Source organism: Hyla sarda, chromosome 5 (genome assembly GCF_029499605.1).
Source record: "Hyla sarda isolate aHylSar1 chromosome 5, aHylSar1.hap1, whole genome shotgun sequence".
NCBI classification, from domain to species: Eukaryota; Metazoa; Chordata; class Amphibia; order Anura; family Hylidae; genus Hyla; species Hyla sarda.
Genome location: NC_079193.1, coordinates 90,668,583 through 90,684,437, shown reverse-complemented (window position 1 = coordinate 90,684,437; position 15,855 = coordinate 90,668,583). Strand labels below are relative to the sequence as shown.

Genomic DNA, 15,855 nt, shown 5'->3' with positions numbered 1-15,855 from the left:
TCCAAAGTCCAAAAAAGCGTATTTTGGTCACTTTTTATATCATTAAAAAATGAATAAAAAGTGATCAAAAAGTCCGATCAAAACAAAAATCATACCGATAAAAACTTCAGATCACGGCGCAAAAAATGAGTCCTCATACCGCCCCGTACGTGGAAAAATAAAAAAGTTATAGGGGTCGGAAGATGACATTTTTAAACGTATAAATTTTCCTGCATGTAGATATGATTTTTTCCAGAAGTGCGACAAAATCAAACCTATATAAGTAGGGTATCATTTTAACCGTATGGACCTACAGAATAAAGATAAGGTGTAATTTTTACCGAAATATGCACTGCGTAGAAACGAAAGCCCCCAAAAGTTACAAAATGGCGTTTTTTTTTCGATTTTGTCGCACAATGATTTTTTTTTCCGTTTCGCCGTGCATTTTTGGGTAAAATGACTAATGTCACTGCAAAGTAGAATTGGCGACGCAAAAAATAAGCCATAATATGGATTTTTAGGTGGAAAATTGAAAGGGTTATGATTTTTAAAAGGTAAGGAGGAAAAAACGAAAGTGCAAAAACGGAAAAACCCTGAGTCCTTAAGGGGTTAAAGGGAACCAATCATCAGATTTTACCCTATATAATGCTTGGCAAAGTGTTAAATAGGGTAAAATCTTTATTTTCACCATTCCCGGGGGATGCTCCTGCCCCCAGGGATGGTGAAGATATGAAGTTATAAACTAGTCACCGCCGCCGCCGTAAGTAGTCACCTGGGCGGGGAGCTCTTCTCCCCTACTCCCGTTCTTCGGCCGGCAGCGACGCCCCCTCCGCTTGATTGACGGGCAGCGTCATCACTCTGTTCTGTCTGTTCAGTGAGTGGAACAATCAAGCGGAGGGGGCGTCGCTGCCGGCCAAAGAACGGGAGTAGGGGAGAAGAGCTCCCCGCCCAGGTGACTAGTTTATAACTTCATATCTTCACCATCCCTGGGGGCAGGAGCATCCCCCGGGGATGGGGAGGACAACAATTTTACCCTATATAACGCTTTGCCAAGCATTATATAGGGTAAAATCTGATTATTGGTTCCCTTATTGGTTCCCTTTAAGGTGAAAATGAGCTTGGTCAGTAAGGGGTTAAATACCTTGGGGTGTTAACCCCTTAATTAGCAACTAAGCTAAAACGCTATGCAAGATCAAGAATAAATAAAGCATATGCATATATAACAAATAGCAATACACATACTTCAAAAGATGTAAAATACAGAGAAAATTAAAACATATACATCACTCAAAAGAAAAACTCTGCATACAAAAGCAAAGATACATTGTTAAAAAAAGGGAATAGAAAGAAACATAAAAAACGCTGCATCTGAATAAATACATATATCAGCGTATAACAAAAAATAGTTAAGATATCTATGAAAAAATAGTTAAGATATCTATATAGTTTATATATGTATTTGTTTATATGCAGCTTTTTTATGTTTCTTTCTATTCCCTTTTTAACAATGTATCTTTGTTTTTGTATGCAGAGTTTTTCTTTTGAGTGATGTATATATATATGTTAAAATTTTCTCTGTATTTTACATCTTTTGAAGTATGTCTATTGCTATATGTTATATATGTATATGCTTTATTTATTCTTGATCTTGCATAGCGTTTTAGCTGAGTTGTTATTTAAGTAGTTAACACCACCAGGTATTTAAACATGTGCCTGTGACCTATGTGATATGCCTGATGAAGCTGCCCAGCGAAACGCGTTGCATGAATGTTACAATAAAGCTACTCTTCTGATATATCCACGGATCCATGCATTTTTAAATCTGAACAGCTCGGGTATCCTGTTAGTTTCTGAAGTCCTTTTATAGTCCATGCTACCCTGGGAAAGGACGGCTGCAGTCAGAGCTCACTACATGTGTGCTTCCCATTTCATTCAATTTCACCAATACGATCTTCTGATTTATGGGACAATACAATATACAGTGACCCCCCCGACATACGATAATTTCAACATGCGATGGCCTCTAAGAGGCCATCGCATTTTGAAGGCAGCATCAACATACGATGCTTTTGTATGTCGGGGCCATCGCATAAACTGCTATGCGGCAGCGCAGACTGCTTCAGCTTCCACCGGATAGCCGTTCACTGTGCCCCGTGTGTTCCGGTGATGGTCTCTTACCTATCCTCGGGGCTCCGGAGCGTCCTCTTCGTGATCCCCTCCATCGGCGGCGCTCTCCTTCGTTGTCATCACGTTGCCACGCACGCCGTCCCATCATCCAATAGGAGCGGCGTGCGTAGTGACGTGATGGCGGCGATGGAGAGTGAGGGTCCCGGGGAAGCAGAGACGTCCGGAGCGTCGGGGACACCCCGGTGATGCGGCGACAGTGATGGAGGGCGACATCCAGGGCAGCGGGGACGAGCGGTGATGGTCCGGAGCGGCGGGGAGAGGTTAGTATAACATCCTATACTTTACATTACATGTATCCCTCAAAATACGATGGTTTCAACAAATGATGGTTCATTTGGAATGGATTACCATCGTATGTTGAGGGACCACTGTACGTACGATAATAATATACAGGGTGGGCCATTTATATGGATACACCTTAATAAAATGGGAATGGTTGGTGATATTAACTTCCGGTTTGTGGCACATTAGTATATGTGAGGGGGGAAACTTTTCAAGATGGGTGGTGACCATGGCGGCCATTTTGAATATTCAACTTTTGTTTTTTCAACGGGAAGAGGGTCATGTGACCCTCTTCCTTATTTGGAATTTCACAAGAAAAAGAATGATGTGCTTGGTTTTAACATAACTTTATTCTTTCATGAGTTATTTACAAGTTTCTGACCACTTAAAAAATGTGTTCAATGTGCTGCCCATTGTGTTGGATTGTCAATGCAACCCTCTTCTCCCACTCTTCACACACTGATAGCAACACCGCAGGAGAAATGCTAGCATAGGCTTCCAGTATCCGTAGTTTCAGGTGCTGCACATCTCGTATCTTCACAGCATAGACAATTGCCTTCAGATGACCCCAAAGATAAAAGTCTAAGGGGGTCAGACCAGGAGACCTTGGGGACCATTCAACTGATGACCAATCCACTTTCCAGGAAACTATTCATCTAGGAATGCTTGGACCTGGCACATTCCCTGAGTTTTTCCAGCAAGATGGTGCACCACCACATTATGGGTGTCAGGTCTGAGCATTCCTAGATTAACAATTTCCTGGAAAGTGGATTGGACATTGTGGGCCAGTTGAATGGCCCCAAGGTCTCCTGATCTGACCCCCTTAGACTTTCATCTTTGGGGTCATGTGAAGGCAATTGTCTATGCTGTGAAGATACGAGATGTGCAGCACCTGAAACTAAGGATACTGGAAGCCTGTGCTAGCATTTCTCCTGCGGTGTTGCTATCAGTGTGTGACGAGTGGGAGAAGAGGGTTGCATTGACAATCCAACACAATGGGCAGCACATTGAACACATTTTATAAGTGGTCAGAAACTTGTAAATAACTCATGAAAGAATAAAGTTACGTTAAGACCAAGCACATCATTGTTTTTCTTGTGAAATTCCCAATGAGTTTGATGTGTCAAATGACTCTCTTACTATTGATTGTTGACCATGGCCGACTTCAAAATGGCCATGGTTACCACCCATCTTGAAAAGATTCCCACTTCACATATACTAATGAGCCACAAACAGGAAGTTAATATCACCAACCATTCCCATTTTATTAAGGTGTATCCATATAAATGGCCCACCCTGTAGAATGACAAGAGAGGCAACAATATTATCTAGACAGTTGGGAATAGAAGAATCCACCTATCAGAATTAGAATTAAAGAAGGGGGGGTGGAGAGAGAAAAGGAATAGCGACACATACTGCAGTATTTCGTACACAGCGCATGCGCAGCTATAGGGGGAAAAGCGAGTGAACTAGGAAGAATACTGGTAACGTGCAGTCACATGATGGAACATGTGACCTTAGAGTCACATGACCAAACATGGACGTCAGATGAAACTCTGAAGGAGCGAACAAGAGGCGGGCATCATGGGGTGACGTCAGATGACGTCCGGCTCACTGATTGGAGTATCGTGAATAAAACAACACAGTACACATGCGGGAGTGATTTGGAATTTTCCCATAGGTTAACACACACTCAGGAATAAGGAACGCCTACAAACAGAGGGGGTATAAACTCCATTGAATGCCCGCACCCGGCATTAGTGTCCTGCACCTTGATAAAGCCGGTTTCTACTGTCAGGGGGGGGGGGGGGAAGGGGGATACTAAAGACTGTATTTTAACTAGCAACCAGGGTTGGAATAAGAGGAGAATGAGAGGACCCTATTGAAGGGAATTGTAATATAATCCATAGAAGATCCTATACCAATATCTCCAACCTAATAGAGGTCCAAACCAACACCTAGGTTGTGTTTTTAAATACACATTTGTATTATTTACACATTATTGGGAATTTTAAAGGAAAAAAATAAGAGATATTTTAAGGGGTTACCCTAGTAAAGGGTCTAGTCCAGGAAGGGGGCTCTATGCCCTGAAGGGAATTGTATAAGTAATCTTTATACCCTGGGTACTCTATGGGAGAATTTAATAAACAGTGTATGCTACACAACCAACTTTGGTATGAGGCCATCCTCCTCCTCCCCCTCCTCCCTGTGGGATTACTTGGAATCCTGCACATGAGAGCGCCTTCTCCCCTTTCTATTTTCTGCTGCACATTTCAAATACTTTAATCCACAGTATAGGATAAGTGTGAGATCGCGAGGGGCCCGACCATCTGGACCCCCCTACGATCTCCTGAATAGGCCCCAGCTCTCTGAGAGTAGCGAGTGATGAGGTCGGCCCACACTCAATTCATTCTCTATGGGAGCGCCGAACTCTGACATCTCTGCTGCTCCAAGAGAGCTGGGGCCCATTTTACACTGAACTGTTCTCGGCTGTATGTAGCAGAGGGAGGTAAGAATTTCTCCCCAACAGGGCTTTAGATGATGTCACAACTGCCAGGGAACACCCCTTCCCAGTCTGTGAATCTGACTGAGACTGTGCAGAAGGTACAGAACAATATCAAAGTAGAAAATTTAAAAATAATAAAAATAAAGGTTGGATCTGGTTTATCATGATGGGGTGAGTGAACTGGGAAGAATAAAAAATATATCAAGGTCATGACAGGTACTCTATAACATTTAGGCTGGGTTTACACACTTTAGTTTGAACAGTATTTTTAGCCAAAACCAGGAGTAGAACAGATACAGAGAAAAACTATAATGGAAAGATTTGCAAATTTTTCTGTGTTTTGGAGCCACTCCTGGTTTTGGATAAAAAGACTTACCAAAATATTGTATGAACCCAGTCTCAGAGTCAATAATCCTGTCTGGCATTTGTTCATAATGTTTTTATTAACAGTATTGCAGTCATTTTGACATCCATTATATACTCTGTAAAGCTAAATATATTCAGTCATATTTATTGCTGTCCCCATAGAGCTCGCTTCATCATATACACACATTAAAATCAATGTCATGTGAAGATATTAAATCTTTTATTATGGTACTTCAATTATACGGCTTAATAACTTGCACAAGGGCAATATAATACTGCAGTACAATACATAGATAAAACTGCTCTGCAGTGCCTGACATGTCACACTGCGCTCAGCTTATCGCTGCTGCTGCGATGTCCCGCCTCAGCCAGTGATACACAGAGGGGTCGTGTCACATAACAGGCCCGGCCTTCTTCCTGGTGCCTGGGCCCATTATGTTACACTACTGCTCAGTCTATCACCTGCCGAGGTGAGACATGGGTGCGGCCAGTCATTAGCTAAGCGCAGTGTAATATGTTGAGCACCAAAAGGCGGAAGAAGGCTGGAGGATGGGAGACTGATTACAGCTGCATCGGGGGAGCGGCAGAAGGAAAGTTATAGTTTATTTGTATTATTTTGGGCATATAAGATAAAGAAAAATTGTAGTCGGAGTTCTCCTTAAGCACACGTACAGTATTCTGTGCAGATTTTACGTGAGGATTTCAGGCGGTGTTCATTCATTCAGTTTACATTGGAATCTGCAGCATAAAATCCTGTGCATCAAATTTTGCGCATTAAATCTGCGCAGAATACTGTACGTGTGAATAGACCATAAGGGTGTATTCCCATACAGTATCCTGCACATATTTGATGGGCAGGATTTGAAGCTGCAGATTTTAATGTAAACTAAATAACTGAACACAGCTTCAAATCTACAGCATCATACCCTGCACATCAAATATGCACAGGATACTGTACATGTGAATACACCCTAAAAGGGTAACTGACAGCAGCATCACCCACACTAACATGAATATACAGAACATTAGTACAAATTATGCTGATTAAAATGCATTTTACCTGGGAGTGAAGCTAGGATGCATATTTATGAAGGGTAAAAGTGGTATCGGGCCAGAGCGGGCGGGAGAAGCATTGCTCAAAAGGCTGAAAACCACTCCATTGCTCCAAAAATTACATTTATGCTCAGGAATGGTGCAACTTTTTCCAGGTAAAATGCATTGTAAGCAGTATCCCCCGCATTAATAACCTGCATATTCAGGTTAGTGCAGGTAATGCTGCTGTCAAATATTGCCAAAATAGGTTCTCAAAATATCCTTGTCTACAAATTTGAATACATATTGAACTCCACACAGTGCCCAAACAATAGGCCTTGTAATACCCACTTAAAGGAGTACTCTGGTGCAGAGTACTCCTGCTCTGTCCTGCCCGGGCAGCAAAAAAATGAAAATAAACCATCTCTCACCTTCCTAGGTTCCCGCGGAGCACCACTACAACTGATTGGTCCTCCGGTCCATCCTCTTCATACTTACGCGTGTCATGAAGCGTCACATGGCGCTCAGCCTATGGCCGGCCGCAGCGATGTTCAACCTCGGCCGGTGATAGGCTGAGCGCCATGTGACTCTTCGTTACACCCGGAAGTATGAAGAGGATGGAGCGGAGGACCGATCAGTTGTAGTGGCGCTCCGCAGGAACCCAAGAAGGTGAGAGATGGTTCATTTTCATTTTTTTTGCAGCCCGGGAAGGACGGAGCAGGAATACTCTGCACCAGAGTACTCCTTTAATACTGTCATAAGAGATCCACTGAGTAATACATATTTGCTAATAATACTCTTTCCCTTTCACATACACACAACAGTACCCACATAATGAAAATACATTACCACATTGTGGTAACCACAAAGCCTCTCTTCTAGATGGAAATATGGTAAACAGAAAGGGTATGTGCACACGGCAGTAAAATGTGCGGAATGTTCACCTGGAAAACACGGGCGGATATTCCGCACATTTGAAAGTTCTGGCAGGTGCTAGGACTGCATGGAAATGATGGCAGAGTCTCATAGATGGCAATGCATTTCCAAGCGAAATCCGCAGAAAAAATAGACATGTCTATTCTTCCTGCGTACAGCGGAATCAGAATTTCTATGGTAAGGATTTCTGTGGTAGAAATTCCACCGTGTGCATAGTACAGCAGAATCCTATTGAAATCAAGGGACTCTGGTGCAGTGGAATGTCCAAATAAATGTTTCGGTCCCCAGTCTCTTTCTGCATTACTAGTCATACCTCCCTTTTTTGGGGTCACGTTATGGTAAATTGGGGGAGATTTATCAAAACCTGTCTATAGGATAAGTTGCCCATAGCAACCAATCAGGTCGCTTCTTTCATTTTTCTTTCACAAGGCTTCTGCAAAATAAAGGAAGCAATCAGATTGGTCGCTATGGGCAACTGGGCAACTTTCCCTATGCACAGGTTATGATAAATCAACCCCATTGTGTGCAAATCCATTTTAGACATATGTATACATATTAATTCAAATATTAGCACAAAAATCACTAAATGATATAATATATAAGTTGGCATCTAGTATTTAGTTAAGAGACAGATTCCGGGACAATATAGTAAGTGCATTATTGCACATCTATTTTTAAGGTCTAAAAGAGGGACATTTTAGTAGCAAAGCAGGACAGAGGGACTGTCCCTTCAAAAAAGAGGTACCTTGTTGGGTATGGTATAGTGTAGGAGACATTAGACAGTTATGAATAGAGATGAGCGAACTTGCAGTAAATTCCATTTGTCACAAACTTCTCGGCTCGGCAGTTGATGACTTTTCCTGTGTAAATTAGTTCAGCTTTCAGGTGCTCCGGTGGGCTCGAAAAGCTGGATACAGTCCTAGGAAAGAGTCTCCAGCCACCGGAGCACCCGGAAGCTAAACTAATTTATGCAGGAAAAGTCATCAACTGCCGAGCGGAGAAGTTCGTGACAAATCGATTTTACTGTAAGTTCGCTCATCTCTAGTTATGAACTCTCGCATCTTTTGACCACAAAGTCATCTGTGTTCTGTTTAAAGAATAAGGATTTCTGATCTCCATTGTAGGTAACCCACTTAGATATGACTTGTCATGTCACAAAATATTTACAAAATATTAATTTTAAGCAATCTAAAGAAATGTTCTCATGATAAACCTAGTCCGTATACACTATTAGGACATCAAAGAGGGTGTGGTGACTCAATAGACCAAACAGTAAGCTGTTCCTCTTCATGCATTGCCGTGACTTTGACACAGCCTTCTCTCAATAACAGATGATCACTGGGGGATAGAGAAGATCAGAAGACCAGTTTACAACTACAAAGGGGCTGTCTGCACACAACATTCTTAATGTTGTATTTTTTCTTTAAAGAATAACTTGTGTTCACTGCACAGAAAATGTTTACATGCATAGCTAAAATGTGGGCTTTCATTTATTACTAGAGAGCTATTTGTTTGGTTTACAGATTGTATTCATGTCCTTCTCCTCCAGGCATCGCATAGAAAACATTAAACTTTGACAAAGCCTTGCGTAAAATACAGGCTGTTCTGACTTATTTACATGCACTCTCTGAACACGTGCCGGTCTATGTTGAATTTTTACTTATCTTTTTGGAGTTATTTACATTAGTCAGCAGGTCAGTGTTAAGAGAGAGATAAAATACAGCGTACTTTGATGTTAAATCTCTTTTTATTGAAAATAATAGTAATAAACAGGACCCACAAAAAAATCCTGAAACAGACTTTCAGTTGGCAAATTGGCATAGTATACAGTACATTAGGCCAGGCAACCAAAAGCAGAGTCATTAACTGATAATAAGAAACAAAGGGGCCCTAGGGCACAGAACACTGCCAACTGTCTATAGCCATAGGTCTGCAGGGTCCCGGTTACAGGGATACAGGAAAAATATGGGGGGGGGGGGTAAAAGAAGAAAATAGAACAAAAAACAATTTAGAAGAAGGAGTTACCAGTTATTGAATATTGAAGTCTGTAGTATTCTGGTATTGACGCCAGCGTTCCCGAGTGGTGACGAACTGTCCCAGTCTTCAGCCACTAACTCCTTCTTGCGCATTATGGAATTTTACGTTATGAACTCATTGAAATGTCCATGGACGGTCACTCCAGTGTCTTTGGAATCACTCCAGTGTAGTGGTATCACTGCTCTTGCAGTAGAAGTGTAGAAAAATACCTTTTTAACAATGGACATACAGTGTTATTTTAATAGGTTAATTCTTGTTCCTCCCAGGGTTGGTGATTTTGATGATCATTTCCCATTAGCATCACTATGGCTGGCTTTAGCTCTGTATGACCTGTGTGGTTGCCCAGGGTGCCAGCTGCCAGACTGTAAGGGTGGGGAGCAAAATGGGTGCAACGTACACTAATTAAGGGAGTGAAAATATAACAATTCTCGGAGTGCTTCTTTAATTCATTAGATTGAACACCAGGCCCCTGAAGAATCATAAAGAGGGTAATTTATGGCAAACTGCCACAGGATTCAATGCTTCCTTAGTACCCATTCGCCATTTATTGCCCTTTTGTAATTATGATAATAATCACATAAAAAGCTCCCATTGTATAAGTTTAGGTGTTCACACTACTTCCATGAACCTATCTTGATTCTTTTATATTTTATTGGAAGAATAATGCAGCATACAGGGCTAGTCTACCTGTCAAAACAATAGGCACTCCAATCTTACCAGAGAGTCAGACATTAACACCGCTACTGCCATAGACCACCTTTGAAGCTGGCATTAATGCTTTCATTGCCCATGACCAGAAAATATGCAGTACTAAACTTTTCACTACCATAGACCACAAAGGATACAGACCTTTACCTGTTCACTACCCTTGTCTTTTATGGATACAGATCTTGCCTTCTCCGCCACACTAGACCACTAGGATTGCATACAATGACCACTGCATTAAAACTTGAGGCTGTGTAATACTATTTGCCTGGATTCTCTGTGGCCCAGTATATCTGGCTACTTTAATCCTTATTATTAGGTTTCTGTACAGTATATTAATATTTGATGCAACTTAGCAGTAAAATGTGTCCTTGCCTTAGAGTGCATCTGTCACCTAAAATGACCCCAGTAATCTAGCCTCATAAGCACAGAGGGGTAGATTTATCAAAACCTGTCCAGAGGAAAAGTTTCCAAGTTGCCCATAGCAACCAATCAGAGTGCTTCTTTCATTTTTGAAAAAGCCTCTGAAAAATGAAAGAAGCGGTGTGATTGGTTGCTATAGGCAACTCAGCAAATTTTCCTCTGGACAAGTTTTGATAAATCTCCCCCATACTGCATACTATGCGTTGTCCTAACATACCTTTTTTTATGTTGTGGTTGTTGAAAAGAAGCAAAAACTATGTAAGGACCTTGTAAGATTGTTGGAGGTGGAGCAAGTGGATCCGGAGCTGCGTCTATCTGACACGCTTCTCTCCCAGATGTCACTTGTCTTTGATTGACACGCAGGGCTACCCGGCTGGCAGCATCCTTATGTGTGCAGTCTACATGTTCTCCAGTACTGTGGTTTCTGGCGAATGCACAGTGAATCTTTGACACCTGTCCGTCTGGTTTGAACACTGTTCTAGTCATTCTAAAGTCAGTCACTATAGCGAGCGCTCTACCTCTAGTGACCGAGACATGTGGGCCGGCCAACAGGGGTCAAACTGGGGAGACCACACTATGGGCGCACACACAGACTGCACACACAGGGCTGCTGTCGGCCATGTAGCCTTATGCGTCAAACAAAGGCCAGTGACATCTGGGAGACTGCCACTACAATATAAAATAAAAGTAAGTTAGGCCATAGCACAGTAAGGAGTTTGGGGGAGATTTATCAAAACCTGTCCAGAGGAAAAGTTGCTGAGTTGCCCATAGCAATGAATCAGATCACTTCTTTCATTTTTGAAAAGGCCTCTGTAAGATTAAATAAGCGATCTGATTGGTTTCTATGGGCAAATCAGCAACTTTTCCTCTGGACAGGTTTTATTAAATCTCCCCCTGTTTCCTTATGTGGCTACGTTATTGAGGTCACTTTAGGTGACAAATGTGCTTTAACTTATGGAGCTGGTAAATGTACATGTACACAGCTTGTGGGAGCTCCCCATTCAAGAGTTTGCTATGTGGTTCAGCCTTCTCTAGTTATCCTGTATTGCAGCGGGCTGTCAGACATTTTTGCCAGGAGCTTTAGTGTCTATTCACATGTACAGTATCCTGTGCATATTTGATGCTGTGTTCAGTCATTTAATTTACAATGAAATCTTCAGCATAAAATCTGCAGCATCAGATATGTGCATAATACTATACATGTGAATAGACCCTTAAAAGGGTACTCCGCCCCTAGACACCTAATGCCCCATCCAAAGGATAAGGGATAAGATGTCTGATCGCGGTGGTCCTGCCACTGTGAAATCCCATGATCTCTCCTGCAGCCCCCCCCCCCCCCCCAGGTCATCTGCTGCACGGAATGGAGTTTGCTCTGTGCCTGATGACTCACAATACAGAGGCCGGAGGATCATGATGTCACAGCATTCGCCCCCTCATGATTTCACGCCCCACCCCCTCAATGCAGGTCTATGGGAGGCCGCTACGCCCCCTCCCATAGTCTTGCATTGAGGAGGCAGGATGTGACATCACAAGGGGCGGGGCCATGACCCCATGATTCTCCAGCCACTGTATCATGAGTCATCAGGCACGGAGCGAACTCTGTGCAGCAGATGGCTGGGGGGGCGGGGATGCGGGAGAGATCGTGGGGGTTCCCAGCGGTGGATAAGATGTCTAGGGGCGACGTACCCTTTTAAGGTGAAAAATGAAGTGTGGACACAAAAGATTAATTGTGTACAGGCTACCATGCGACCTAAGGCTGGCCCCAAACACTGCTCATTGATTTCTGGCTTGTATAGTTCCATTATCCATAAAGCAAATCTGAATTATATTCTTGAAACCATTCTTAACTGAAATGTGAAGTCAGCTTTTAGTATAGCACTTGGCAGATTAGATCCATCCATGGATGGAATATATTGTGACCATACATAGGTATCACAGCTTAGTGGAGATAATCACAAGATCCGGTCTATCAGTAGTAACCCCTGCCAGATCTTTTCCTACAGTAAAATATTAGTTCTAATACAGTTAAGTGTATCTGGGGTATCAATGTTAATGTTTCTGCTTTCCCATTTTAGTTCCACTTGAGGTTTTCCAAAGATGAAAAGCACAGCAAGTCCTCAAAGAAAGGGAAAGGAAAAGTTAATTCCAAGGACAAGGAGACTGATCGAAACAAGAGAAATGAAGAGCAGACAAAAGCTGATGATACAGTAGACATACATGGGAACCACCAGACAGATGGAAATATCTTACAAAAAAGTGATGGTCTTCAGGAGGATGTGATAACCCAACAAAAGAACGTGGAGGTGGAAGAAGCCCCCATATTACTTAATGCAAATTCTTCTCCACTTGTGGAAGAGTCACCTGAAAACATGAAGGATGAAGAATCAGGTTGCACTGATGGGATAAAAATTATAGAAATAAAGTCATCGGATCATGGGGTTGTAGCTGATGGAACGAAAGCAGAGAATGATGCCAGCCAAGGTGATGTAGATACCCAGCTGATTGAAAATCTCCAGGTTGAGGACACAAAATAAATGTCCTGCTATGTGACTTACAAGAGCACTTTGACGCTGATGATATACTTAGAGAATATTATGCTTCAGTTCTTTCTGTACTTTTACATCCAGAAGATTCAATGATCTTGCAGTAGCAGGACGTGAGAGACAAAAGTTACAGTCTTGATGGCCATGAGCAAACCTCTTACATGCTTTTTAAGACCCATCAGTCACGATAAAGGTCTTTTGGCCAAATGGTTAATGTTGTAAAATTAGCAAGTAAAGCTGGACAAAATTGTTTGAGGGAGATACACCTAAATAAGGTGGACATGTTTAGAAATGTATCTACTGTTATCTACTGAATGACACTTACATGACGTAACTTTACTGATGATTCTGAGGGTAGTAGTATAGCAAAAGCTGGGACTTGTTTAATATACTCTCCCCAGAACATGGCAGTGAGTCCTAACTATCTAAAACAGGCAAAGCAATATGGAGAGGCCTAAAAAAAAAAAAAAAAGAAGAAAAAAAGTGTAATCTTTACCGCTTCATCACATTTTAAATATATTTATATAGATATATAAATGCTTAAATTATCTGCACAGGTAAAATTCAAAACTGTTTTGTATGCAGCGTTTTGCATATAGTTGCACTTCATATTATTTTGATATAGTTTTGTTTACTGTTTTGTACAAAGAGATATTCTGTATTGAAAAGTTTTAGCTATCAGATATACCGAAGCCGGTAATTATTGTTACATGCAGCCTTACAGCACATACTGTGTTTATTCTTTGTGGGTGGACTTTGTTATAATTAAAGCTTCAAATGACATTTTCAAATGGGCAAAAAATATCTAGCCTTTTGTTATCGGTTTCAATTATTGCTTAAGTAAAACTTTTAATGAACAAGTAAAATTCAAAACAAAAAAAAATGCGCCAATGTGATCGTAAATTTGTCACATATTTTATGGAACCTAAATAAACTGATCAGTATTGCTCTGTATGAGACATAAAGGGACAATACATGCAAACTGATGTACTGTGTTAAAAAGGATGATCTAAAGATTACAACTTTTCTTCTATCCATAGGATAAATGAGAAGGGTCTGATTGCCTGGACCTCCATTGATCATGATAACAGAGTTCTATAGTGCCGCTGTGTAAATAAAGTTGCAGCTGAGCATGCACTCTGACGCTCCATTCACTCACTACAGGATTGCCAGAGATAGCCAACAGCAGTAATTGGCTACCTCCATCAGTCTTACAGTAAGTGACTGTAACTGCATCATGCTTGCTCGACTGCTGCTCCATTTACATCGGGAGACAGAAGACCCCAGTTTTCCTGATCAGTGGGAGTCCCAACAGTCATTTATGACAGGTCCTATGGATAGGTGATATGTTGTGAATTTAGGATAGTCCATTTAAAGTGAACCTCAAATGATGGTCAGGCGGCAGAATATCTGTTTTAAAATTCCTATTTTGCAGCCCGAGACTTGCCCCGAGATTAGGAGATGTCTCTTCATTGCTTTAGTTTCAGGGCAAGTCTAGGGATAAGCAGTTGCTGGGAATTTTAAAAAGATATCCTGCTGCTGAACCATCGAGGTATGCTTTAAGGCTAGCCATACACTTGGGACTTTGGCCACAAGATGTTCAATCAAAGTCCAGTGGGATCATTCATACGAATGGGTACATACAATCGTGACAAAAACATGTCAGGATAAACATGCAGATCAATGACAGTGAGCTCATGCACAGTAGCAAATGATAGTCCAAATGCAGCCGATTCAGTAGACTTAGGTCTGCCAAAAGTCTGATCTGCCCTACCAGTCTTTTTTGCTGAAAAAATAAACAATGAGGGAGATTTATCAAAACCTGTGTAGAGGAAGAGTGGTGCGGTTGCCCATAGAAACCAAATCTACTATCTGCCATCACAAATTTAAATATAACTTACCAGATGATGGGCATCCAAAATAGTTATCATTATCTTAGGTATATAGCCCGCCTAAGCCTAGTGCAAGGATGGCAAAGAGATACAAAAAACACCTATAAGAGAATTTGATTGTCATGTACCTACTTTTCAGTGCAGCTTTAGACATTATACAGTGTATCACATTTGTCTAGAGTAACATTATTTTAAAATATCTAAAATATGCTATACATTTTTTTATGCTTTTTAAGCTCTTTAAAAATTCACAATATAAAAGGAGCACAATAACATTGAATTCATTGTAATCCATGAATCTAGAATATGTTTTTATTGCTTGGAAGGCATCCAAAAAACAATGTTATATTGATATATGAGCATTAATAGGAAAGAAAAACAGCTGAAAGACAATACAATTACTCCATATGCAGTATATTCCCAATATAATTTTTTTGTATAGATTTATTTTTTTTTGCTATGGAACACATTGTCAGACGTGCCCTGGAGATGCAACCAATCTTAAAAAAAAAAAAAAAAAAGAACGAACGAACGAAAAACTAGCATTTTCTTTAAAGGGTACCTCTCATCAAATAAACTTTGGATATATTTTAGATTAATGAATGTTGAATAACTTTCCAATAGCATGTGAATGAAAAATATGCTTCTTTCTATTGTATTTTTCCCGATCAGTCCTGTCAGCAAGCATTTCTGATTCATGCTGGAGTCCCAAACACTCAGAGCTGCCAGCCTGCTTTGTTCACAGCCAAACAGGCTGTGAACAAAGCAGGCTGGCAGCTCTGAGTGTTCTCCTTTGTGAACAAAGCAGACTGGCAGCTCATAGTGTTTAGGACTCCAGCATGAGTCTGAAATGCTTGCTGCCAGGACTGGTAGGGAGACCCCTAGTGGTCATTTCTTCAAAGTGGAAAATTAAATAGAAAGAAGCATATTTTTTAATAAAATGCAATTGTAAAGTTATTCTGCATAC

The 15,855-nt window shown here is 41.2% G+C and overlaps 1 protein-coding gene across 3 annotated transcripts in view; it reads left to right on the top strand.

Annotated features, from left to right (window-relative positions):
* The window catches only part of RFTN1 (raftlin, lipid raft linker 1), a 413,706-nt gene extending 398,290 nt beyond the window's left edge, over positions 1 to 15,416 (top strand). For all 3 annotated transcript variants that reach the window (XM_056519923.1, XM_056519922.1, XM_056519924.1), the window contains one exon: positions 12,529 to 15,416. In XM_056519923.1, coding sequence (XP_056375898.1) covers positions 12,529 to 12,987 — 459 coding nt within the window. In that variant the 3' untranslated portion in view covers positions 12,988 to 15,416. The remainder of the gene's footprint in view (positions 1 to 12,528) is intronic.
* The last annotated feature ends 439 nt before the right edge of the window (positions 15,417 to 15,855 follow it).